The 26176-nt window shown below is 41.6% G+C and overlaps 1 protein-coding gene across 1 annotated transcript in view; it reads left to right on the top strand.

Annotated features, from left to right (window-relative positions):
• Nucleotides 1-26176, top strand: part of NEK11 (NIMA-related kinase 11) — a 436844-nt gene that overhangs the window by 261869 nt on the left and 148799 nt on the right. Inside the window, exon 14 of the mRNA XM_006846637.1 lies at nt 5537-5697. Coding sequence (XP_006846700.1) covers nt 5537-5697 — 161 coding nt within the window. The remainder of the gene's footprint in view (nt 1-5536; nt 5698-26176) is intronic.

A 26176-nucleotide genomic window follows, 5' to 3' on the forward strand; every position in this document is an offset into this window, starting at 1 on the left:
TTTACATTCAGTGTAATTATCGATAGACATGGATTAATTGCCGCCATTATGTTTTGTGTGTGTGTGGCATTGCTCCTTTCTTTGTTCTCTGTGTCTTCCATTGTTGAGTTCATGCTTTTTGTGTTCTTTCTAGTGAATTTCCTCATAGTTTTAATGTTTCCATGTTTTTCTTTCTTTCTTTTTTTTTTCCATGTTTTTCTTTGATTTGCATTTTCTTGGTATGTTGTGAAGTGTTAATTTTCTTTGAGGTTGCCTTATAGTCCATTAACTGTTCTCTCCATTTAGTGCAGTCAATTTCATCTTGTAATCTACCTGACCTTCTCACCATCTGGATCTCTGTTCCTACATGTTTACCTTCTTTTACATTGTAGTTGTTTTGGTCATAGACTGACCTTGCAGATTCTCTGAGTTTGTTCTTATAGTTTGGTTCTGTTCTCGACTCTTCCTTCTGTCAATTTAATTCTGGGACGTGCTTCCACATATGTCATTCTCTGGTTGTTGTCTGTTCTTGTTGGTTCTCAGTGCACAGAACTCCCTTTAGGATGTTTTGTAGCACAGGATTGGCTTTGGCAAAATCTCTTAGCTTCTGTTTATTCTAGAATGTTTTGATTACACTCTCGTATATGATTGATAGCTTTGCTGGATAAAGAATTCTTGTTTGGCAGGTTTTTTTTTTTTTTTTTTTTCTTTCAGGGTTTTATATATGTTTCCCCATTGCCTTCTTGCTTACATGGTTTCTGCTGAGAGGTCCGAGCTCAATCTGACTTGCTTGCCTTTTTATGTAACACTTCTCTTTTCCCTAGGTGTTTTTAGGAATGTCTCCTTATCTTTGATTTTGGAGAGCTTGATTATGATATGTCTCAGTGATTTTCTTTTGGGGTCTAACCTTCCTGGAGTTCGTTGAGCTTCTTTTTTTATCTTGTCACTTTTCAGGATGTTAAAGAAATTTTCTTCTAGCACTTCTTCAACTATTTCCTCTGTGGACTTGTGTGATTCCTCTTGTTCTAGAATGCCAATAATTCTTAAGTTATTCCTCTTCATGTTAACCAGCATGAAGCTTAGACTCTCTTCAGATTTTTTTTTTAATCCTTTTTTTCTGTTTGCTCTTGTATCTTAGTAATTGAGAGATTTGTCTTCCAGCTCACTGGTTCTGCCTTCCATCTCTTCTATTCTACTCCTTTGCCCTTTCAGTGCATTGTCTATTTATGATATTCTATTATGGATCATTTGGACCTCTTTCTTTAGGTTTTGAATTGTTTCCAATGCTTTATCTGTTTTATTTGTTCCTGTAGCATTTTCCTGACTTCTTCCTTATTTTTCTCAACTCCTTTTAAAGTATTTTGAAACATTTTATAATCATTTTTCTGAATTCCTTCTCAGGAATTTCTAAGGCCTCCCCTCCTTTCAAAATGGAGTCTAGGTCTACTTACAGGTCATTTGTTTCAGACATTTTATCTTGTTTCTGGACATGTGCTAATATGGCCATCTGCTTTTGCTTCTTGGACATGTTTAATGTTTATCTGTGACCTTAATACTTAATTGAGTATGTGTTTTGTTAATTTTTTATGCTTTCTGTTTGCCTCTGGGTAGATGTGATCAGGATGTGGGCTTCCCTTTTCACTCTTCTAATTGCTTAACTCAGAGTAATTTTCACAGATGTTGTCTGCCTTCCTGGTACATGGCAGTTCGTATTGGTTCTTGCTTGGGTTTGGTGTTCTATAAAGTGTGATTGTAGCTTGACTATATGGCAGCAGTTGCTGACTCTTCTTGGGTAGTATAGGGATAGAAAGAGTCCCCCAAAGGTATAAGGGGGAGCATAAACCAGCAAAACAGCAGCAGCAAAAAAGAAAAACAAGAAGAAGAAGAAGCAACAACCCATAAAAACAATGACAACAAGAAAAAATAAAACTAGGTTCAATACTGTAGTCGATAATCACAGAAAAGGGACAGGAGGGAAAGAAGGAAAAAAAAATTTGTTGCCTAATATGAGTATGACTTTAATGTCTTCAGCTTCTTGCCTTCAAAGCTTCCTGAGAGATTTCAAGTTGCCACTGTTGGTTGTTATGCTGTAACTCAGGATTTAATTTAATTTTCGGGCTGTTTTGTTTTTAAACTCTCTTTCCCTCTCTATAACCCTGTCCTGGCCTTTTCCATATTTGAAAAATAAAACAAAACAAAAAAATGGTTCAAGGCCAGCTCTTGGGCTGAGAGTATCTGTGCGCATGTGTGGCAGAAGATCCCACCAGTGGTGAGGATGGGGGGTGTCCACTTGTTCAGGCTCCCCCTCTAGTCACCAGAATGGAGGTGCGCAAACCATGGGGGTAGGCCTATGAACAGATACCAAAAAAAAAAGAAAGAAAATCAGAACAAATCAAAACCGACAAAGTGTATTGTCCACCTTTGCTCCAAGGTTCCCGTGGTGTTTTTCTATGGTGTGTGTGCTCCCCTGCTTAGTCTTGCCATTTGGTCTCACCAAGTTGTGGGCTCCGTGCTGCCAAGCCTGGCAGATTCAAAAGTATGTGATTTCTTACTTCCTCTTCAATTTCCACTAGCAGTTAGCCTTCAAACTTTTTAAATATTCGTACTTAATGTGATTCTGAGATTTGGAGCTCTGCCCTGGATCTGCTTTGCCTGGTATTCTGTCGTATTGCTGATGGCAAACTTCACTGCACCTCCACCCTAGCTGCCATCATGCCACGCCTCCTCCCCAGTATCACAGCAACTCTTTGAGATGGGTACTGTCATCTCTGTTTTTACAGTTGACACAACTGGAATGCACAAAGGATAAATAATACCTAAAGGTCATGGAGCTGGAGTTCTAGCCATGGTTTAAATGCAAGTATCTTTCAAATTGTGGACTGTGAAATCATTTGCAAGTTGCATATGATATTTTTATTGCTATTATTAGTGAATAGAATGGAAAACTCCAGAGTGTATCACATGTAGTATGGGTAACTCTTGATATCAAACTTATGATTTAGTTATATATTCATTTATACACATATGTGTGTACACACTTTCCTCTGTGTCTCAATGTAAGCAGCATTTCTTAATGTCGTCACCAACCTTGAAAGTAAATATTGTTTCCTTGGGTGGGAAGGCAGAGAATGAGATAGAGGAAGAACAAGAGCTAGAGATGAATGAGCAAATGCATGAATAGCTGTCAAAGAAGGAGAGACTGTGGATGGTGAGACCCCAAGATGGAGGGTAGAGAGAGAGATGTTCTGCAGGTGTTCTGCCCACCATTCCACTAAGTGGACACTGGACACTGATGGCACTTTGGAGTCTTGAACAGTTGTCCTCTCAGTGGATTTTAGTTTTCACGTACTTTGTCATTCTGAAAGTGAGTCTGATAAAGGTACACTAGACAGAAAATCGGAGCCCTGGTGGCACAGTGTTTAAGCACTGAGCTGTTAACCAGAAGGTCCAAGGTTCTAAACCACCAGAAACATATGGCAGTCTGGTTCCACAAAAATTGACAACCTTGGCCACCCTATACGGTAGTTCTACTCTGTCCTGTAGGGTCACCAGGAGTCAGAATTGACTCGATAATAACAGGCCTGGTTTGTTTTTCTTACAGAAAATAGCAACAGTTAGGTGAGAAGCAAGTGCGTGTTGTTCTACCTTAGAAGGGTAGTTTTCTTTGTAAGTCAGACGATGGCACAGAGACTGAAATGTCCACTGTTTTAATGTGGTCAGATATCTATCATTATATGATTACCTCTTCTTCCTCCCCAAGGATAGTTTTTTTCTATTTCTAGGTTCCAATGGAGTCCTGGTGTGGCACCGTGGGTTAATGTGCTAGATTGCAAAGTCAGTTTGAATTGCAAGGTTGGTAGTTCAAGCTCACTAGTCGCTGCTTGGAAACCCTATACAGGGTCTCTATGGGTCGGAACCGACTCAGTGGCACTCAGCAACAATGAACAAATTAAGGCACCCTGGTCATGCTGTGGGCTAGGCATTGGGTTACTCACCACAAGGTCGGTAGCTCAAACTCGCCAGCCGCTCTGTGGGAGAAAGATGAGGCTGTGTCTACTCCTGCCCATAAAGATTTAGTCTCAGAACCCCTATATAGGGTCCCTAAGAGTTGGAATTGACTCGATGGAAGTGGGTGTGTTACTTTTTATTAGCAAATTCAGTTAATATCATTATGCTCTTTGTGACCCCCTTTTTTTTTTTTAGCCTTTCTCTGAAGATTATTAGAGTACAAGCTTTAGTTTTAGTTATTAATAATGTTGCACCAAATAATTTGGGTAGCCACTTCTTAGCACCAGTGTGTGTATACTTTTAAAAACATAAATACATTCTGTGTGTGAATTGAACGAGTAGGACCGACCAACCAGAGTGTACCACATTTCAAAAGCCTTCCTAACGTGTTAGAAAAGAATTGTAAAGTTTTGTGCTATTTGCCAAAATGTCATTGTTACAGATTCTGTTCATATTCTATGGTCTCACCACTAACATTTTCTTTTAAGAAATATCTAGAAAGAATGGTGGCCCAGCTCCACTCCAATTACCTCTGCTAAAACATTATGTAGCTTGTGTGATAGGTTCCTGCAGCTAGGGTTTCTTGTTTTGCTTTTGCACCTAATTTTGTTGTTGTTAATGCTGTCAGGTAGAGCTACCCTTTATAGGGCTTCTGAGGCTATCGTTGTTGTTGTTGTTGTTATGTGCTGTGGAGTCGATTCCAACTCATAGCGACCCTGTACAGGGTTTCTGAGGCTGTAAATCTTTATGGGAGCAGAACTCCTCATCTTTCTCCCGCGGAATAGCTGGGAGTTTTGCGGTGCGTTGAATGACTTCCGACTCATAGTAACCCTGTGTATAACAGAATGAAACATTGCCTGGTCTGTCAGTATCCTTACAATTGTTATGTTTGAGGCCATTGTTGCAGACACTGTGTTAATCCATTCAATTGGAGGTCTTCTTCTTTTTCACTGACACTTTACCAAGCATGATGCCCTTCTCCAGGGACTGGTCCCTCCTGATAACATGTCCAAAGTACATAAGATGAAGTCTTGCTGTTCTCACTTATAAGAAGTATTTGGCTGTATATCTTCTAAGACAGATTTTTTTTCATTCTTCTGGCAGTCCATGGTGTATTCAATATTCTTCTCCAACACCATGATTCAAATGCATTAACTCTTCTTTGGTCTTCTGTATTCATTGTTCGGATTTCACACGTATATGAGGTAACTGAAATACCTCAATTACACCTAAGTCTCCTCATTTGTAATAAGGATTTATGCCTCTAAGTATAAAGACTTTAAATCAGATAGTCTTCTCTTGTTTCATTGTTTTGTTTTTCTACCTACAAAATGTGGAGTCACCCCTGTGTTGTTCTGCTGACTTCTTTTTTGCTGAATGTCAATTATACCAGAAAGCTAAGATTTGGCTTTACACTCCATGAAAACTTTGTCATTGTCAACAAAATGCACATCTCTGAGAAAGCAAAAAGAGTGAGGTGGGCGGATCCTAACCTCATTATAATTTTAAAAACTGTTAGGACCTGATTGTTGTTTATTCTTTATTTCAGAGATCCCAGAAGACCCACTTGTGGCTGAAGAATATTATGCTGATGCATTTGACTCCTGTTCTGAAGAGAGCGAGGAAGAAGAGGAAAAAAGACTGCTGTCAGGATCGGAAGAAGAGGTGAAAGATGAGGAGCTCCCACCCACCAGCAGAACAAACCAGCAGGTACGTGTTGTTCCTCAGCAGAAGTGGAACTGATTGGTCTGTGACCTCCAATCAAGTCATAAGGTAGAGTGGAGATGGAGGATTGATAAGTCTTGATATACGAGGTTCCAGGGGCAGGTAGGGCACTGCAGAAAGTGGGACCAACCATCCCTACACTACACTCTCTGTTTAGCTAAGTTTGATAATTCATCACAATGGTCATACAGAACTCGGGCACCATATTCACAGTTACCAAGTGTATTAGGAAAGTGCTCAGGTTATAATTCAGCATCAGATGTCCTCAGGACACAGTTTTTCCAGTCAGGACAACTCTCCTTAGCTATGCCCACAGACAGGCCTCTCTCTGGTCCTTGGCCTCTGCCCTGTTGTTCCAGCTATGTTAAAAATCTCTCTTAGGGTTGCTGTAAAATGCCCTAAAGGCACTCCATTCCACTATCAGCCTTAGGCTGAAGGCACTTAGCTCCAGCCCCTTGGATCAATAAACCTAGCTTACCCAGTTAAGTGCCTGAGGCACCCCACTACACAATCGAGCTCCAACTCTGTGGACTGGGAAGCCCAGGGCTATCTTTGGTGCTCTGGCTCTTCATTCTGTTGGCTGCCGCTTTTCTGCCACTGTTTGGGTGCCACAGCTCTCTGTCTCTAGGTCAAGGAGGTTCAGTGTGCAGGGACCTCAGGGTGTAAAACATATGCTTCACTCCTTGATGGTATTAAAGTCCCCCTCCCACCTTTAAAATGGCTCATTTTATGCCCACATTAGACATCCAAGGTTTTGTAATCACAATTAGCACCCTGTTAACAGTCACACCCAACTGAATCATATAACCTGTCAGTCAACATCTTCCCCCACCGTCTCTTACCCAGACCCTTCAGGAAAGTGTAGTTTGGTGGCAGTTGCAAAGCCTGTGGCTAGAAGAGTCCTATGAAGTAGGTCCCTGCACTGTGAGCACCTTAGAATTCTGAGGCTCTGGGTTGGACATATCAAGGAAGGGGGAAGGGCAGCATCAAGTTTGTGGCTACAGCAGACACTGCCTGTTGGGGAGCAGGGCTGGAGGTCACACTGAGGATCATCCCACATACAAGGGGGATTCAAAAAAATCATGGAAAATTCCATTATCTTTTCATTCAGTTTTCTCACAAACTTTCTCAAGCCTCTCCATATAAGTACAGTCAGTCCTTGGATTCCAAAGGAATGCCATTCCATAGTGTGTCTTTAAGTCTAAGTTGTACCTAAGTAGGAAGAGTTAGATGTGGTCTTGAGGTCAGTTACTCACATCTCTCTCTTAGTATGCAGTGTACCTTTCTGTTCATAAAAAAACATGAAAGATACACTAAAACATCTTTAACATAATAAAGTAATAATGTTTGATACACAACAGTTGCTAAGTAGCACTGGCTTTTTATTATAAACCATTCTCTTCACAAGGGTTACTTCCTAACTCAGGTTGTATTTTAGGTGGATGTTGATAGTCTGCTTGTATTGAATCAGTGGTGCAACTGGCTACTTAACAGGGAGAAGGGGAGATTTTTTTAATCATTCTGACTGGTAATCAGATGATGGAAACTTAATTAGGGTGGGATTTTTTGAGAGAGGAGGAATCCTGGTGGTTCTGTGGGTTAAAACATTGGGCTGCGAACCACAAGGATGTTGGTTCAAGCCCACCAACTTGTTGAATAGTTATTCTTCTTATTCCCCAGATGAGGAAACTGAGCTTCAAAGAGAGAAGCAGCTTGCCTGTGGTCACGCAGCTAGGGAGGGGTCAGAAACATGCTTCAAGCCCGTGCCTATCACCCAATGCAAGCTTTTTCTTAGAAATTTGATATAATTTCTCCCTCTCCAAAGGTGGTAGGCATGGGGTTGTGATGAGTGTTGGCTCTCCCTTTAGATTGTTGAGCAAACAAAACACAACAGCTAATGAAGGCATTGCTGAGACCCTCATCACCTTCACTCTCTGAATTGGGTGAGCTCTGTGTCCATCTCCGGAATTGGCTGCTTTTCCCCAACCCCAGTCTTGTCCCTTGATCCCTGAGTGTACCATGGTCAGCTCCGGCAGTCCTCATATGGTGACTTTTATCTGAGTTCATTCCCACTCTTCCAGCTGGGGCAAAAGTCACAACATTTTTACTTTGATGAGAGAAGAGGTTCAAGCCAATGATTTCAAAACGAAAAACAGCCAGGGGCTTCATTGTGATTGATTGCTGAGTCCCTTGCTCTACCCATGACCTTTTCAGTAGCAGCATCTCCAAAGCAATTTTATTAAGCACCTAATTGCTGTTGATTGACAGTTGTTTCTCTGCTATGATGAGCAGAGCATCACTAACACCGTTTATCACAAGCCATTATCACATTGTTGATAGCTCTGCTGGGAAGTCTGTAGACAATGAATTGGAACTGCCCTCTTAAATCGTGGAAGAATGCTGCTGATAGCCATCATCATAGCAAGATTCCTGGCAGTATTTGGGGGACCTGTCACTGAAAATGGTTCCATGCGTTCTCATGGACAGTTTTTAGGCCTGCAGGCTGATGGGTGGTTCTGTAGACTCTTCTGTATTTTCCCTTATTGCTTTGACTATCTTTTACCTCTCTGAAGCTAAGTTTCAGTAAAAGACATGCTGTGTGGACAATTTTGACTTTGGCACACAACTCCTGTGCCATTGAGTCGGTTCTTGCAACAACCCTTTGAGGTTTTCTAGTCAAACTGCATCAAACTAGAGTTTAACTGGCTGAAATTCAAATGTGAAAGAAGGCAAGTGAGCATGAGGGAGATGAGGTGGGGAGAAAGGAAGACGGCTTGAGTTAGGGATACTAGGGATAGTTATGATACTTAGTGGAGGGCTCTTTGGGACCACTGTGTGTGTTCTTGTTAAGACGAAGGACTGCAAAGACTCATTTCCCCAGTTCATTTTTAATTTTTTTTCCTCCAAATCCTTTCATGGTGTTGAAATTTTCTTTGCATTGTGAAGCATTGAGAAAATCAGTAGTGAGCTTCTGCTTGGTACATTGCCACAGAGGCAGAGAAATAGATTTGGGGTGTGCAAGGCCAAGATTCTCCTGAGGACTCTCAGTTCAGATCATTATGAGGATAAGTGCCTCTAGGAGCACCTTCTGAAAGTGGAGGCATTAGTTTCATCATGTTGCAATGATTGTATCAATAACAGCCAGCATCTCCAGAACTGCCTAGGGCTTTCCCTGCTGTGTCCCTTTCAGTCCTCAGTGAAGCCCAGATAGCAAGATACAGTTAGAAATAAATACCTGTGAAGTAATTGGGGAGACCCTCAAACCATGCTGCTCGTCTGACACCTTTGAGTGCCTCAGACTTGCAGTGCAGTTGGGTAACAATCTTGGCCAGGCTGATCGGGAGTTCCAGGGCAAAGATTCCTCCCACAGATGACTGCATTGGGTAAGAATGGCCTGCCTCCAGTATCCCCAACAGACTCTACATTCTTATTGGCTGGGAGCAGTCCAAGACGAGTGGACACTGCAACAGACCCCAAAGATATGCTGTCAGCTGACAACACCTCTTGAATCAGATTTTTTTCTTGAAAGGAGCTTCAAAAAAGTGCTACATTGACTGCCACAGGTGCATTATTTCATTAAATTCTTGCAACAACCCTTTGAGGTTTTCTGGTCAAACTGCATCAAACTAGAGTTTAACTGGCTGGAATTCAAATGTTGAGAGAAGGCAAGTGAGTATGAGGGAGGAGATGAGAGTGGGAGAAAGGAAGATGGTTTAAGTTAGGGATACTAGGCAAATTTGCCTGACATTTCATTCAAAAGACGAAGGCTGCTCCGGAGCGAAAATGAGCTTGAGAGAGCCATAAATCTAGAATCCAGCCACCGCATCTCAGAGTCTGTGTGTGTCTCAGGCTGTGAACCTCTCTCCTGGCTCTGAATTACTGCTGTAGACTTAATAGTGTTTAAAGATTCATGTTTTTCATATGATGCAGTCCCTATATGCTATTTCATTTGATGCTCAGTAGGGAGGTAAATAGCACTAGAGAGAGTTTTCTGATAAATTATTATTTCATTGGACACTGATTTTAAAACTCAGCTCCCCTGATTGACGAGAAGCTGTTAGGATAATCTTTGCACAAGAAGAATCTTAGGCTTAGTGAGGTGAAGTAACTTCTTCAAGGCATACAGCTATGAAGTAGCAGAGCTAGACTGTCTGACTCTATTTTTAGTCCCTTTTTTACAGTCTTGTCTCTCCACACAACAAAGAGAATTCCTCCTCCTTGTGGATGATGGAGTCAAACACCTTAGGTGTGAAGGAGTAGCCTGAGGAACCATTGTATTACTTGTTCCTTGCCAGACTTGTTTTTCTGTGTACAAGGCAAACTATATACCGGTCTGGGAAATTGTTAGGTTATAAAAATCTTAAAAAAAGAAGAAACCTCCTTTCACATCTGTTACCGGTTACAGATTTCTCTCCTCCTACTGTGTTTTTTTTTAATACAAGATACCAGAACTCTTGAGTGCAAACAGTGGAGCTGACTTAATTTGCTAATTTGACTTGACCCAATTAATTTCGCTGCAAACACAAGAAGAAACACTTTTTGTCTCGAATTTACTTTAGAGGTCATTGGTTCCAACAAGCAGCCAGCTGGGCTGTTGACTCATTTCTCCATCAACCTCTTCTCCTGTGTCCCAGGCAAGAAAGCAGCCATCCTTGTTAAAGCATTCCTTCCAGGTAGCAGACCTTCTGTGGCCCCAATGTAGTTAATAATAACATATCATTATTGGTTTAACAAATGTACCACACAAATGTTGTTGCTGTTAAGTGCCGTCAAGTTGGTTCTGACTCATAGTGACCCTGTATAGGTTTTCCAAGACTTTACATCTTTGCGGGAGCAGAAAGTCTCATCTTTCTTCTGAGAGCAGCTGGTAGGCTAGAACCACCAACCTTGTTCACAGTCCAATGCTAGTTGTATGGAGCCACCACAAATGTAAGAGGCTAATAATAGTGTGCAGAGGGGCAGGGAGTAGGTGAGAACGCTGTTTTGTTTTGTTTTTTTTGCGCAAAATCTAAAGTTGTTTTATTCAACAACAGTGGCAGCAGCAGAAAGAAGGAGACAAGGTGTAGGTAAAGACAAAACAGGACTGTGCAGCAGAGGAAAGAGTTCCTTCCAGTGTGGTGGGTGGTAAGGTCACCAGCTCCCATGGCTACCCTTTTGGTGGATGAACAGAGGTCCCCAGGTAGATGGAGAGCAAGGGAACAATGTGCTGTGTTGTCCCGGAGCACCAGAGGTGATGGTGGCCAATCATGTTATTTCTTTTAGAACTGCTAACACTAAATGGATTGGTACCTTTGGTACCTACATCAGTTCCTGCCTCCAAGCTGTCATCAGAGCTAAGGTGCTTTGACGAGACAGGGCACAAAAAAAGCCTACAAGAACTATGAAAGCTCTCCTAAAGCGTCCTTGTAAACAGAAAAACATAAAGATCCATCCCATTACTTTGTGGTTCAGTTACACAGAGAGAATGGGTTTTAGTTCCTGAGTATTTTATTCTTGCTCAAAAGGGGAGTGAGTACCATTTCATATTGTCAGGCCTGGGAAAAAAGGGATGAGGGCACAGCTGGGACACTGCTGAAGATATTGTCCTTCTGACGCCACCCGCTTGTCTGCTAGTACGTGGGCTTGTGTTATACTTATGATAACAGTAATCTTGGGTAATAAAAAGTATTAGTTACCTTATAGCATGCCAAATGCTATGCCAGGTCTTTTACATGCACCATCCCATCTTATACTCACAAGCACTTTATGGGGTTAATGCCCTCCGTTCCACCAGGCAGATCTGCTGCACAAGACCCCTTAAAAAGTTGAAGAGCAAAGATGTCAGTTTGAGGACTAAGGTGCTCCTGACCCAAGCCATGGTATTTTCAAAAGCCTCATGTTCATGTGAAAGTTGGACAGTGAATAAGGACGACCATAGGATTGATGGATTTGTGTTATGGTGTTGTGGGAGAATATACAAAGTATCACCGACTGTCAGAAGAACAAACAGATCTGTGTTGGAATGAGTATAGCCAGAATGCTCCTTAGAAGCCAGGATGGCCAGACTTTGTCTCTCATGCTTCGGACATATTATCAGGAACGATCAGTCCCTTGAGAATGACTTCATGCTTGGTAAAAATGGAGGTTCAGTGAAAAAGAGGAAGACCTCCAATGAGATGGATTGGCACAGTGTCTGAAGCAGTGGGCTCGATTGTGAGGTTGGTGCAGGACTGGGCTGTGTTTTATTCTGTTGTGTATAGGGTCGCCATAAGTCAGTACTGACTAGAGGACACCTACCAACAAAAACAACTCTCAATTTCTGAGAGGTTAACTAGCATGTCCTCAGTCACCCAGTCCAGTGACAGAGCTGGGATTCAAGCCAGTGAATTCTCATTGTGTCAACTCTTAGACATTTATCTCAGCATAGAACTCAATGTAGAAATCAGCAAATGAGATTTTTTGCAAGGAGATGTGTGAGATCTAAAAGATAAAATGTGAGGAAATAAAGTCTGCGCTTATGATTGAAAAATCACTGTGTGAAACACAAGACCAAGCTGCTAACTTACTCACTAGGATTTAAACAGGTATAGAATTTGAGTCAGAATTGGAATTTCTAAATTACAGTCAAGATGTGCCTTTCATGAGGACCATTTTTTTTTTGGAATGTGAAGATTTTTACTCTTTTTGTCCCAGTAAAGTTCTAAATCTCAATTGCAGGACTTTCTTTCCTAGATTATGGGACTGAAAGCATGTAAGAGCTGAGTAGTTCATTGAGAGTATTTGGATGAGGTGATTGATTGGAGATGGCCCGGCCACCCCACCGCTGGAACTGTATAAATGGGTTAGGGCAGAGCTAGCACCTGCCTCACCAGCTCCTGAAAAATCCATTGTCTGTGTTTATGGCATCCTGACACCGCTCCTTCAGCCCTGCCTTCTTTCTTTATCCTTCTCTTGGTCCTCTACATTTCCAACCCATAACCCAAAAATGCCTGAAGAGTGCTGTCACAGAATGCCTCTGAATGTCTTTGAGACCCTAAAACAACCTGCAGATACCAACTCGCTTTGAACCTGAGCAATAATAAGAGACAGCTGCAATGAGAAGGCTTTAATCAGAGTAAACAAAGCATTAGCAGCGAAACATGGACACATCAGCAGTCATGATTCAGAGATTCTGAATTCAGCAAGGGGAGGAGTGTCACAGGAACCAGGGGGCTTGTTTGCAGCTTGAGTTTTGCAGATGTGGCCCTATATTCCCATCACTGCACACACTCGAAGGCCTTTTCTCCTTGGCAGAGGGTGACCACCAGCAGTGAGGCACGAGCAAAGAGCTGAGTTTCTTGACTTCAGGGCAACCCCCACAAAGGCGCCATCCGCTCTGTCTTACGGCTTTGTGCTAGCCAATACCCTCTCTCTTCCCATGAATTATGGATGCAGATAAGCGAGGGCTTGGCTTCTAATGAGATCAAACTGAGATGTGAAAGGGGCATCTGAGTGTGCAGAAAACGTATCAGTTCACCTTGGTGTCTTGGTCTCTGTAATTTAGTGACATTTCTCAGGACTCTTGTGGATATGGTTTGAGAGAGTGTGGATAATAGCTTAGTGAAATGGATGGGTTACTGCCTGAATCATTCATTTGTATGTCAAATATTTGAGTGTTCTAGGCTATACACTAGGTATACAATAGTGACCACACAGACACAGCCCACCTCATGAAACCTCACTGCATCTTTTATATTGGGAGAGGCGACTCCCAAGTGTGTCTTCTGACCTGGTATCTCCCCAGAACTCTAGGTTCACAGGTCCCATCTGCCCAGGTATGGCAGTGGGGTTAGAAGTCATGTGGACTTCTTTCTAATCAACATCATGAATAAAACATGTCCTCCTATACTCCATCCCCAGCTCAAATCAGCTCCGTCTGCAGCAACCTTGACTTGCATCTTTTCCTCATGTTCTGGAGCCAGTTTATAAGCAAAATCTGTTGACCTGAACTTCACAATATGTTTAGAATATGCCCACTGCTATTGCATAGTGGTTACGAATCGGGCTGCAAACCTCAAGGTCAGCAGTTCAAAACTACCAACTGTTCCATGGGAGAAAGATGAGGCTTTCTGCTCCCGTAAAGATTTATAGCCTCAGAAACCCTGCACAGGGTCACTATGAGTCAGAACCAACGCCATGGCACATAACCACCACCACCATTGCCAAATCAGAGTCCTGGTATGGCATTGTGGGATAAGCACTGGACTGCTAACTGCAAGGTCAGTGGTTCAAACCCACCAGAACCTCCTTGGAAACCCTATACAGTGTCTCTGTGAGTCAGAACGGACTCAAAAGCACTTAACAACATTGCCAAATGCATGGTCACTGACACAGAAGATTCTTGCAATAACTGTCACTGGTCTTCCCATGACCTCCCACTCATCTCGCTCAAAAGAAACAGCACGGTCTTCTCAGTGGCCTCCAGCACCCCTCACCACCACTAGCTCGCTGAGCCCCTCTGCTCTCTTACTATGAGAACAGCCCTTGCTCGTGCAAAACTGCAGACACTGGTCTCCTTACATTTCTGGAACATGCAAGGCTTGTGCCTCCCTCCAGATACTCAAGTGGCTTCTCCCTTACCACCTTCAGGTCTCTGCCAAAATGTCACCTTACTGGTGAAGACTCTGACCACCTTATATAAAATAGCACCTTCTGGCCTGAGAATTCTCTCTTCCCCTTTCCTGCTGTATTGTTCTCCATAGTCCTGATCACCACTGGCTTCCATACTCTTTGCTGATTCATTTTCGATCAATCTCCCTCCCTAGAGAGTCTACTAGAGTTTGGATTAGTGAGGCAGAGATAGGGTCTGTTTTATTCACTGCTCTACTCCCTGTGCTTAACACAGAGCAAAATACTTAGTAAAGATTAGGGGGTGAATGAATGAATGCCTGGAGTGTACAGTCTACAGCCTAATGGTGCAGGTAGCCAGCAAACCAGTACACAAACAAGCAAATAGGAAAACAAGTTGAAATGGCAGAGCAGATGGGCATTTGGGTGTGACCAGAAGGATGGCAAGAAGCCATCTAGCCCCTGGCTAGAAAGAGGAGGAGGGAACAGGATGGGGCTGGAGGAGCCCTGGGTTATGGAAGGGCTTGTCAAGTTTGAGAAACGGCATAGTGAACAAGAAAATGGCATGAGATGGCGTTGGAAAGATCAGGTCAGCTGGAGCTACATCATGAGGACCTTATGTGCTTTCGGGCAGGCAGCTGGATTTTGGGATGGTTTATTTTCTGGCCCACTGAGTTAGAGCTGAGCGCCTTCAGACTAAGGCTTATAGAGAGAAGTGTCCTTTGGACATTTATCAGCAACCGTAAGAGTTTTATAACATTGCCTGATAAGGACAGAAGATAAGCAGCTGAGGGCCAAAGAGAAGTCTGTCTACAGGGACAGCTGAGAAGAGGCTGTCCTGACTAAAGAACTGAGCATTTCTGATCCTGAATTGTAACTTTTAACTTCCCTAATGCACCCCATCATCGTGAGTATGGTCCATGAGTTCTGTGTGGATGTTGCAATGAATTCTCAAACCCAGCTGAGAAGTAGAGTGTGCAGTGAGAGAGAGGGACGGTTGGTGTCAGAAGCCGGTAAAGAGGGGTGGAGGCATATCTGATAGTCTCAGAGGAATCAGTCAGCACATGGCTGATGTGGAGTTTGATATTCCTGCCCTCCTCCTCAATTTAGAGGAGGTCAGACTCTGCCTCCACAGCATTTTTCACAGGTCATGTCTACTGTGTCCGTGCACTTACAGATGTGTAACAACTTGGGATTGTTGAGTAGACAGGAGATCATGTGTTGGTGTCGGCAGCACATTACAGGCATCTCTTCCCACTTGGCACAGCTGTCCCACTGGAAACGTAAGACACTTCTGTAGCTGTAAAACTGTCTGTGTGGATGTCTACCAAGCCTCCTGTAGATATGCCTTGGGGAATAGCATAGCAGCCAGGAGAGAGCTGAGCATAAGAGAGAGACAGTTGTGTTTTCACTACCTCAACGTGGAGGGCCAGTGAGCAAAAGAACCATGTGGGAGACTCCTGAGACTCTAAAGATAGGCAGTCTCTAAGGGGCTGTAGGTGACAAAACTGAACCCTCATTCCCATCTAAGGCGTTATGATAGCTGGTTACCTTTCACTCATTCATTTAAAAATAACACCAGCCATCCCTTCCACAGCACTATCGACTTTTTCTGCTGGGTTCGAGAAATCATTGCAGTGGCCACATGGAACTCAGACACCATTCTCACAGTTATGGGGATTTTTAGGGAAGTTTACGGGTTCCTGTTCAGAGTCAGAAATGCTTCCAATCAGGACAGCCTCTCCTCTGCTGTGCCCATCCCCTGGCCTCCCTCTGGCCCTCAGCCCCTTGACCTGGCCTCTGCCATGCTCCCTCAATATTACAAAGCTCTTCAGGGCTGCTGATAAATGCTTGCAGGGCACACCGCTCCACCATAAACCTCCACCTAAAGGCACACAGCTCTAACTCTGTGAGTCAGCAAACCTATTTCCAATCAAGTGCCCGGAGGCAGCCCACTTCACAAACAAGCCTCCTGCCCCCAAACATTCAGCTTTACTTGTTCTGTTGTTGTTACTGTTAAGGGCCATGGAGTTGGTTCCTACTCATAGCGACCCTGTATACTGTTTCCAAGAAGCAGCTGTTGGATTTGAACTGATGACCTTGTGGTTAGTAGTCCAGTGCTGATCCTACAGCTCCACATCTGTTCTGTGGACCAGGAATTTCACAGCTGTGTCTAGTGCTCTGGCTCTTGGTTCTGCTGCTGCTGTTCCTCGGCCACTCCTCTGCTTCTCTGGTGATGTCACAGCTTTCTGCCCCCTGGATCGAGGAAGCTCAATGTGTAAGAATCTCTGAATCCAAACGATGCACACCACTCCAGAGTCATCTTCCTGGATACTGTGAAATCTCCCCCTTGTGCTTCTGTGTGGTTTGTTTTATACCCAGCTGGATGACAAAACTGACCAATCACAATTAGCCCTGTTAACAATCACTCCCAATTGAATCATATAGTCCATCAGCATCTTCCCCCACCTTTTCTTACTTAGACCCATCAGGAAAAAGTAGTTTGGTGGGAATTTACAAAGACTATGGCTAGAGGAAGGAGCTCTGGTAGCGTAGTGGTTATGAATCAGGCTACTAACCTCAAGGTCAGCAGTTCGAAACTACCAGCCATTCCATGGGAGAAACAAGAGGCTTTCTGCTCCCGTAAAGATTTACAGCCTTGGAAACCCTGTGCGGGGTCGCTATGAGTCAGATCCGATTCCACGGTACTTAGCAACAACAACGTGACTAGAGGAGACATTGAATAATTCACTGCACCACACATTCATACCTCACAATTCATTTGTCAAGGGATATAATACAGCATATAATTACCATTTTAATAATATCATTGCTAGATCTTTTATTTATCTTCAACTTCAAAGAGAATTGTATATTATTTCCCTTTAGCTGAGATTGTAATTCCCCTAAGGTTATCGTCTCTAAATATTCAAGTTACAGACTTACTCAACACTTCTCTTAGCCATTAATTTTTTTTTTTTTTTTTCGCCAACTTAAAATCATTTTCCTCATTTAAGAAGAGAAAAAATTTACTGGAGAAAGTGGAGGAGAGAGGGATGTAGCATCTTTGTTTCTATACCTGTCTCCCTATGACTCCTCCTTCAGTGATCCTTTATTTCTCCACAGAAAGAACAAATGTCTCTGGACTTGAGACAAACAAAACACGCAGGACTAGGCTTCTCCCAGGAATGGGTTCTCATTGCATTGTTTCCTAAGCAGTGGCAGAACCTCTTTTCCTTCCCTGCTTCACTGTTTTTTATTCATTGGAGCGTGGTTACAGTTTGAACTTTTATACCATAATGGAGTCTGTTGTTGGATAAGTGTCTGTGAGCAACAGCTTGAGAAGCAACCTGCCTCAGAGAGAGTTCTTCTCACCTTTATCCATTCCAGCAGTTTGAGCCATTAGCCATGATCCGTTCCAACAGTTTGATTAGCAATTCAAGCTGGGTTCACTTTAGGATGGTGTGCATTTTGGTTATTTACCTAATAGGCATTTTTTTAAACATTTAAAAAATCAACACTTAAATTGTACTTAACAATATAGTAGGCATACATCTAGAGGCATACATCTCAGTATTTTACATATGCTAACTTATTTAATTCTCCAAACAATCCATTTTATAGCTGAGGAAACAGAGGGTACACATAGATAAATAATTTGCTCAAGACACATGATTATCAAATGACAGGGAGATTTCAACTCATGAAGATTTAATCCTAAATCCATGCTCTTAACCATTAGGATGTGCCCCGTTCTTGACCCATTGTGTGAGAAACACAGTTTTGACCATTCTTTTCCTATAATTTAGATAAATCCTGATTCAAGCCAGTCTGGGATTGTACTCTACTTTCCAAGGGATTGGTTTAAAATGGACAAGCAGTCAATTCCAGCCAAAGATTGTGAGGGAATATTTTTTCAGAAAAAACGGTATCTCTGAGAATGTTTGAATGAATCTCTTTGTCATTTTATGTGGGGTCATGGTTTACTTATAGTTGAAACTACCCTAGATGATATAGATGCTAATTAAGATTCTTTTTTTTTTTTTTTTTTTTTTTAAGCAGGAATGTTGTTGGGTGCCTTCAAGTTGGTTCTGACTCAGTAACATTTTGTACAACAGACTGAAACACTGTCCGGGTCTGCACCAACCTCACAATTATTTTTATACTTAAGCTCATTGTAGCTGCCACTGTGCCAATCCATCTAGTTGGGGGGAGGGTCTCCCTCTTTTTTGCTGACCCTCTACTTTACCAAGCATGGTGCCCTTCTCTAGGCACTGGTCCTTCCTGATAACATGTCTAAATTATGAGAGATGAAGTCTCACCATTTTGGCTTCTAAGGAGCATTCTGGCTGTACTTCTTCTAACACAGATTTGTTTATTCTTCTGGTAGTCCATGGTACCTTCAATATTCTTTTCCAACACCATAGCTCAAATGCAGCAATTCTTGTCTGTGATAGAACATATGCCTACTACAATGAAAACCATGTAATACAACTACTATTCAAATTTACATATCAACCACCGAATTCAGTGATGATGAAAATGAAGAAGTGTACCAGTTTCATCAGTCTGAAATTGATCAAGTGTGCAGTCAAGATGTATTGATCATTATTGGCGATTGGACTGCAAAGGTTGGAAACAAAGAGGAACCATTAGTTGTTGGGAAATATGGTCTTGGTGATAGAAAGGATCCTGGATATCGAGAAATTTTTATTCATTGCATATACCTTCTTTAAACAACCTAAAAAATGACTATAGACATGAACCGCACTAGACAGAATACACAGAAATCCAAATGACTACATCCATGGAAAGAGATGATAGAAACACTCCATAGCATCATCAAGTAGACAGACATATTGATGTGAAAATTAGCTTTGACACTGCTAACTGTAAGGTCAGAAGTTCAAACCCACCACCCACTCTGAGGGAGAAAACATCAAGCTGTCAGTTTCTATAAAAATTTAGAGTCTTCCAACCCTATCTAAGGTCACTATGAGTCAGAATCAACTGGATGGTTGTGGGTTTGGGGTTTAACTTTTTAACTATATGTGTTTTTAAAACAGCAGTTGTCAACTTTCAAATGAAAGTTTGAAATTTCAAGGAAGCTAGGGATGCTTGGAATATACAGAAATTATGGCATTTTGAACTTGCCTCTAAGAAACTAAAGGTGGAAAGAATAAGATGCCGTGTGGCCGTGGTTTGATGTGAACCTTGTGAGTCTGTAATTGGTAATTACATTGTGACTTCCAAGTTCTGTTAGCAGGCACACTTATGAGAGTGGTTTTGAGAATGTGGTCTATTGCATATTAGATTCCAACAAAATAATGCTCATAGGAAATCTTCCTGGATAGGGAAACTGCTTTTTTTATGCCTCTGAATTCTTCATGGTTTGAGACTTTTGTTTCCCAGAAATCATGATTCTCTAATTATATCACTAGTAAATTGACTAGGAAAACTGAAAGTTGCAGCTTTAAGCGATCACAGGCTTTTTTTTTTTTTTTTTTTTTTAATGTCTAAAGTATAGGTTTTCAGAACTTTAAGAAATGTGTGCTCAAAGAATGAAAAATATCTTAATTGAACTTTTTATTTCAGTGTATTCAGGATTTACAATATTGAAGTAGCTGATAAATGGGATTCTTTTGATTGAGTTTTTTGTCATTTTCTAATTCATTACTAAATATCTAGCACCATACTTTATTCAACAGAATCACTCAGTAAATATTTATTGAATGAAAATAAAGGAGATTTTGCTGTTGTTTTAAAAATATATGACATGGCTTCAAAATGTTTGTGGAAAATGGAATTGAGAGATAATGGAACTTTTACACCAACTTTTTGAAGCTCTCTTGTATATAATAATTTACATGTTGTATCTTTAGTTTCAATTTAAGTTATGTAGTTATTCTTCCACATACATGTGTGGGCACACATATATGCACATATGCATACACGCACACACACATATATCCCACTACTGTTAAATGTAAAGCTCACCAAATTGTAAGATCACATGTCTGTACAGTCATGTAGAGAAGTTGAAACGCCTAAGTAAGTCTTCATTCTTAAACAGCCTTTCTTGGAAATCAGCTTTAATTTTTCATAGATGCTAACTTAGAGTCATAAAACACATTTGGAACTCTAAATCACTGTTCATGTCAATAACATCTATGAATGCAAATACTCTGCAGCAGAATACAGCATATATCATAAGTAGGGATATTATTCCCTGGTATATTTGGCAATGTCTGGAGATATGTTGGAGTCCTAGTGTGGCACTGTAGGATAAGCATTAGGCTGCAAAGTTGGTTTGAACCTCAAGGTTGGTGGTTCTAATTCACCATTGCTCCTTGGAAACCCTACAGAGGGTCGCTATGAGTCATAACTCACTCAACAGCACACAACAACAACAGAGATATGTTTAGATGCCACAACTTGACAGGGATTACTAGCAGTAGGTAGAGGCCAGGGATGCTGCTCAACATCCAACAGCACACAAGACAGCTCCCCATAAAAACAAAAACCAAAAACTATCCAGCCCAAAAAACCAATAGTATCGAAGTTGAGAAACACCGAGTTTGCAAAATAGCACATATGGCAGTTTTATTATGTGCATATTATCTACAGCATTCAGTATTATTCGTATTATCCTCATGGCAGGGTCGTTAAAACATGTACCATTGAGTGCATAGCTCATATCACTCATGTTGGTTAGAGTTTACTCTTCAAATTGTAACCTATAGTCCACATGGACATCAGCATAGCTTGACAAGTTCCTGGAAGTGTAGAATCTCAGCCCTACTCAAGACGTAATGAATCAGAATCTGACTTTCAACCAGATGCCCAGGTGATTCCTATATACTGGGAACTTTGAGGAACACCGGGTTCATTTGAAAGAGGATTCCAAGCCATTTATAGATTGCTTTATTGTTGTTTAGTGGAGAGCAATCAGCCAAAAACATGCCTATATGCTTCTCTCCAAAGCTGACTTGTGGCTAGAAACCCATTTTTATGAACATAAAGCAAGACAGCAAATCTTGCATACCACAGGTAGCTTCAGGGAGCTGCTTCCCTGTAAAAGATTTTCATGTGAGCTACTTCCACTGTCTCCCTTAGACCCTTCTGCATAGGCCAGCAATTCAAAGGAGAATGAGAAATTCATTGAAGCGTACTAAATTTTAATCTTCAAATTAACACAGGTTTTGACACAGGTCTACCATCACACAATTATTGATTCCAAAAACACTGTTCCAATTCCATCCTAAAATCTGTTTAGGTAGACTGTGACCTATGTTTAACAAGGTAAGGATATGAAAGTCTCTCAATTAACATCTGCAAAGAAACAAAGCAAAGCTATGCATTATCCTTTTTAGAAGTTGCATCAGAATCTTAAATCAGTTGAAAGATTCTAATGTAATACAGCAGGTTGTAAATATCTAACTGAAATGCCAATGCTTGATCATTTTCCTTTACATAAAGTGACTGAGAGCAGTTGGGAGAATTGTAGAATTTTTTAAAAAACATTAAAGAAAAAGTGGGGGTAGGGTAGAGGGGGAGAATGGGAATAAACAGGAGTAAAGGTGAGGGGTGGCAGGGAAATCTAATTTTGTAAATTGAAAAATTAAAGACATTTTAGGCTTGTTGTTAAGTGCTATCCAGTCGGTTCTGACTGATAGTGACCCTGAATAGGGTTTTTGCCTAGCAGCTGGTAAGCTTGAACCACCAACCTTGCAATTTAAACCGACCTTGCAAGTCCAGCACATTATTAGTCCACAGTGCCACACCAGGATTCCATTTAGATTCAGGGATGCTAGAACAATCTTTCCTCCAAGAAGAGGAATTAATATGGGTGCTCTTGGGGTTGATAATTATTAAACCAAAAAAAAAAAAAGAGAGAGAAAACAAAAACAAAAATATTAGAACCAGGAGCTTGTAGAAGTCCCAGGACTGGATTCTATAAAGAGACCATCAACTGGGGATCTCAGAATGAAATGATTTAAAAAGATGCTCTATTCAACGGGGTTGTCCTTATTAAGAGTTTCCCCAAGAATGTTCCTGGAACTTCCACAGAATGGACTACTGTGGTCAGTTAGGTTTGGGAAAACACTCAGTGAAAGCTGAAGTGCTTTCTTTACTCCTGGGTTTCTGACAGCTTTCAGTATATTTGTGAGAATTATGAATCTCTAAGATAACAGTCCATAGCATTTCCAAGACATGCTTTCATAATTGTATGGACTTTTGGTGTGTTTTTGCATGTATTGATGAATAATACTGAAAAGTGAGGTGATGAAGAGTTGTACTGATTTGAAGCCAACATGAATAAATTTGTGAACCAGGTAGTAAAGGCCTAGTGTCTCATGAGCCACGAAATCTGTTAAAGGATTAATTTGTGGGCTCTGAGCTTGTGGAATTGGGAAGAACTGTGAACCAACTCAAAGGAGGACCAACCATGATGTAAGGAAAGTCTAAGAGGTGCTAATGAGCGCAAAGCTCAATTCTGCATGAGAAACGCTAAGCTTATCATCCACAGGCCCCCAGCGGTTGTACATCCCACAGAACCCAATGGTGTAGACTCTTGGGATAGTCACAGGGGAGGAGAGTTTTTGGCTCTCTGTTGAAAGGAGAAGATCCTTGGCATTCAGGAGGTTGTTTCTGAAAGGTGCTCAAGAAGCTCCTGGTAAGGATTCCACCAAAGGAAGCTTCAGTTTCAGGGAGGTCATATGTGTCTTTGGGATCACCTCAGAAACAGTCCAAATATGATGTTATGGAAGGACATTTGTGAATTGAAGAGAAAGGAAACCAGAAGAAAAAGCAGCTGGCTTGAAACCAAACCAAATCCACTGTAGGCAAGTTGATTCCTACTCATGGTGCCCCCAGGTGTGTCAGTAGAAGTGCACTGCATGGGGTTGTCAATGACTGTAATGTATGGAAGCAGGTTGCTAGGTATTTCCTCCTCAGTGCCACGAGGTTCAAATCACCAACCTTTCAGATTGTAGGTGTGCGCAAACCATTTGAGGGACCTTTGGCTTGGAATGAAGCTCTTACAGGTAAAGACTTCTGAAAGAATTCAAGAGGGAAAACATTTAGAAAGTTTCACAGGGTAGAAATGTTACGAGTTTAAATCTGTATGGTGGTGGTGGTGGTTATGTGCCGTAGAGTTGGTTCTGACTCATAGTGACCCTAAACAGGGTTTCTGAGTCTATAAATCTTTAAGGGCACAGAAAGCTTTTATCTTTCTCCCACAGAACAGCTGGTAGTTTTGAACTGCTGACTGTAAGGTTAGCAGCCCGATTCGTAACCACTATGCTACCAGAGCTCCTTTTGAATCTGTATGATGAGGTAGAAACAGAGAGAAATGTTGTATTTGACTGCCTGTTACCCTGAAAATATTTGCTTTTTTTTCATGGACTTAACTCATTATTTACTGTCTCCTCTGTGCCAAGCTTTGAGCTAATAATGACTGAACTGACCTGGCCCCTGTCCTCGTGTAGCTCACAATAACAAAGAAAATATGACATTTTTTGGTATAAGTACATCAAAAGAAACAAACGGCACCATAATCAGGAAAAAGCAAAGATGTGAGTAGAATCCTAATTGACAGAAGTGTTCAGATCTGAAAGGTAGAAAGTCATGCAAATATGAGAGGCCTTCAAAAGGTTCATGGAAAAATTCCATTATTCCACAAATTCTTTGAAGCTCCTTCATGTGTGCGGCAGAGCGTTCCAGCCACTCAGAAGACCTCTAGGTGTGTTTGAAGACCTGGAGTATCGTGAGTAGGGAGGGACAGTGGAACGAGATTGGAAAGACCAACAGGAGTGAGGTCTTGCCAGGAGTCAGAGTAAGACTGTATTTTATCTTGAAGGGGTGTGGGTTTATTCTGTGCAGCAAAGTGTAGTGGTTGCTGTGAGGGAAATGGATTAAAGGGAGGCGACAGTGGAAGCAGAGAGGAATAAGGAGGCTGTTGGTGGTCCAAGCAAGAGATGATGGTGGCGTAATCGTGGATTTTTCTTTGTATTCTTTTAAGAGGTGACTTTTATTAAAAAGAGAAAAAAAAATAGAAAAGACCTTTTGTATTGGCTTCTCAACTTAACTTCTGTAATCCTATTAGGCATCTCATAGATGAGAACACACACTTCAGGGGAAATTGATAGGAGGATTTACTGCTGAAACAGCTGTGAATCACTAAGCACGCCAGCTGGGATGCCCTTGGATATACTATCACCTATCCCATCCTCTGTCTGTGTGCTGTCTTCACTCCCATACACAGAAACGAATTATCTTCCCAAACTGGAGGGCCAAGACTGCATCTGTCTTCATTCTTTGCATACCCATACTGTGTGATTTGGGGAACACTATGAAGACTCTGGTAATGTAGTGGTTACAGATCCGGTAGCTAATCCCACAGTCAGCAGTTCAAAACTACCAGCTGTTCCGCGGGAGAAAGATGAGGCTTTCTGCTCCTGTAAAGATTTATAGCCTTGGAAATTCTGTACAGGGTCGCTGTGAGTCGGAACGGACTCCATGGCACATAACAACAACATGAAGACTTTGTCCTACTTCTCCTTTTGACATGTCTACTTGCTGCTGACTAAACATTTACTATTAGGAATGAATTCTTCTGATAAGAAGTTACGTCCTTTAATGAAGCACAGGTGTCCTGACAGAGCTAACACGAGAGCCTGAGCAATCAAATTTACTTTGGTGGGTCTGTTTTTTAAGAGCAAGCAGATTTCAGTGAAAGGGAAGATGGGAAAAGCATGAAGGCATTGTAGTTTATTATGGCAAAATACACTATTTCAGGTGGATGGGAATGTGGAGAAAAAGACAAGAGCAGAGAAAGAGGGGAATTTCTAAATGTTCACACTCATTAGCCAAAGGATTCCACTTCTGATTGTCTAATCTAAAGAAATAATGATAAACAAATACTACAATATTATTTACAGCAGAATAAAATGGAGGCAACCTAGAGGTCTAGCGATGGAGTGTATATAAATACAGTATGGCTGTATTGGACAGTAGTGTGCCATTATTAACATTGTTTCTGAAGAATTTTTAATAGCATGAGATAAAAGCCCAAACAAAAGAGTGTGTGTGTACATGTGTACATATGTGCTTATATATGTATAAAACCAGTTACTGTCAAGTCAGTTTTGACTTACTATTCCATATGTGTTAGAGTAGAACTGTGCTCCATAAGGTTTTCAATGACTGATTTTTTTGGAAGTATATTACCAGGCCTTTCTTCCAAGGTACCTCTGGATGGACACAAACCTCCAAACTTTTAGTTAGGAGCTGAGTGTGCTAGCCATTTATACTGTCCAGGGGCTCTCTATATGTATGCTGTTTTGGTTAGCTGCTGCTAGGTTGGCTCCTGACCCATGGAAACCCCGTGCACAATGGGTTCAGACTTGTGATCCACAGGGTTTTCCTAGGCTGATTTTTTTTATTTTTTTTTTTGCAAGGCTTTTATCTTCTTAGTCTGGAAGCTTGCTGACACCTGTTAACATCATGGTAACACACAAGGCTTCACTGACAGGTAGCGGCTGCACATGAGGTACGTTGGGTTATCGCATGCTGCTAAAAATTCTTCAGAAACATAATGGTAGTTGCTGTATAATTGAACCAGGGTATCCCACATTGTTGTTGTTGTTAAGTGCCGTTGAGTCGGTTGCAACCCATAGCGACCCTGTATAGGGTTTCGGAGGGTATCCCACATAGAAGGGGAGAATTCTGCCACTGAACAACTATTACCCCTGCATACACACATACATAAGCATACTCATATACGTCAGCAGTTAAAACCCACAAGCTGCTCCTTGGAAACCCTATACAGGTTCGCTATGAGTCAGTACTGACTCAATGGCACTTGACAAAAACA

The sequence above is a fragment of the Chrysochloris asiatica genome, unplaced genomic scaffold (genome assembly GCF_000296735.1).
Source record: "Chrysochloris asiatica unplaced genomic scaffold, ChrAsi1.0 scaffold00028, whole genome shotgun sequence".
Lineage (NCBI taxonomy): Eukaryota > Metazoa > Chordata > Mammalia > Afrosoricida > Chrysochloridae > Chrysochloris > Chrysochloris asiatica.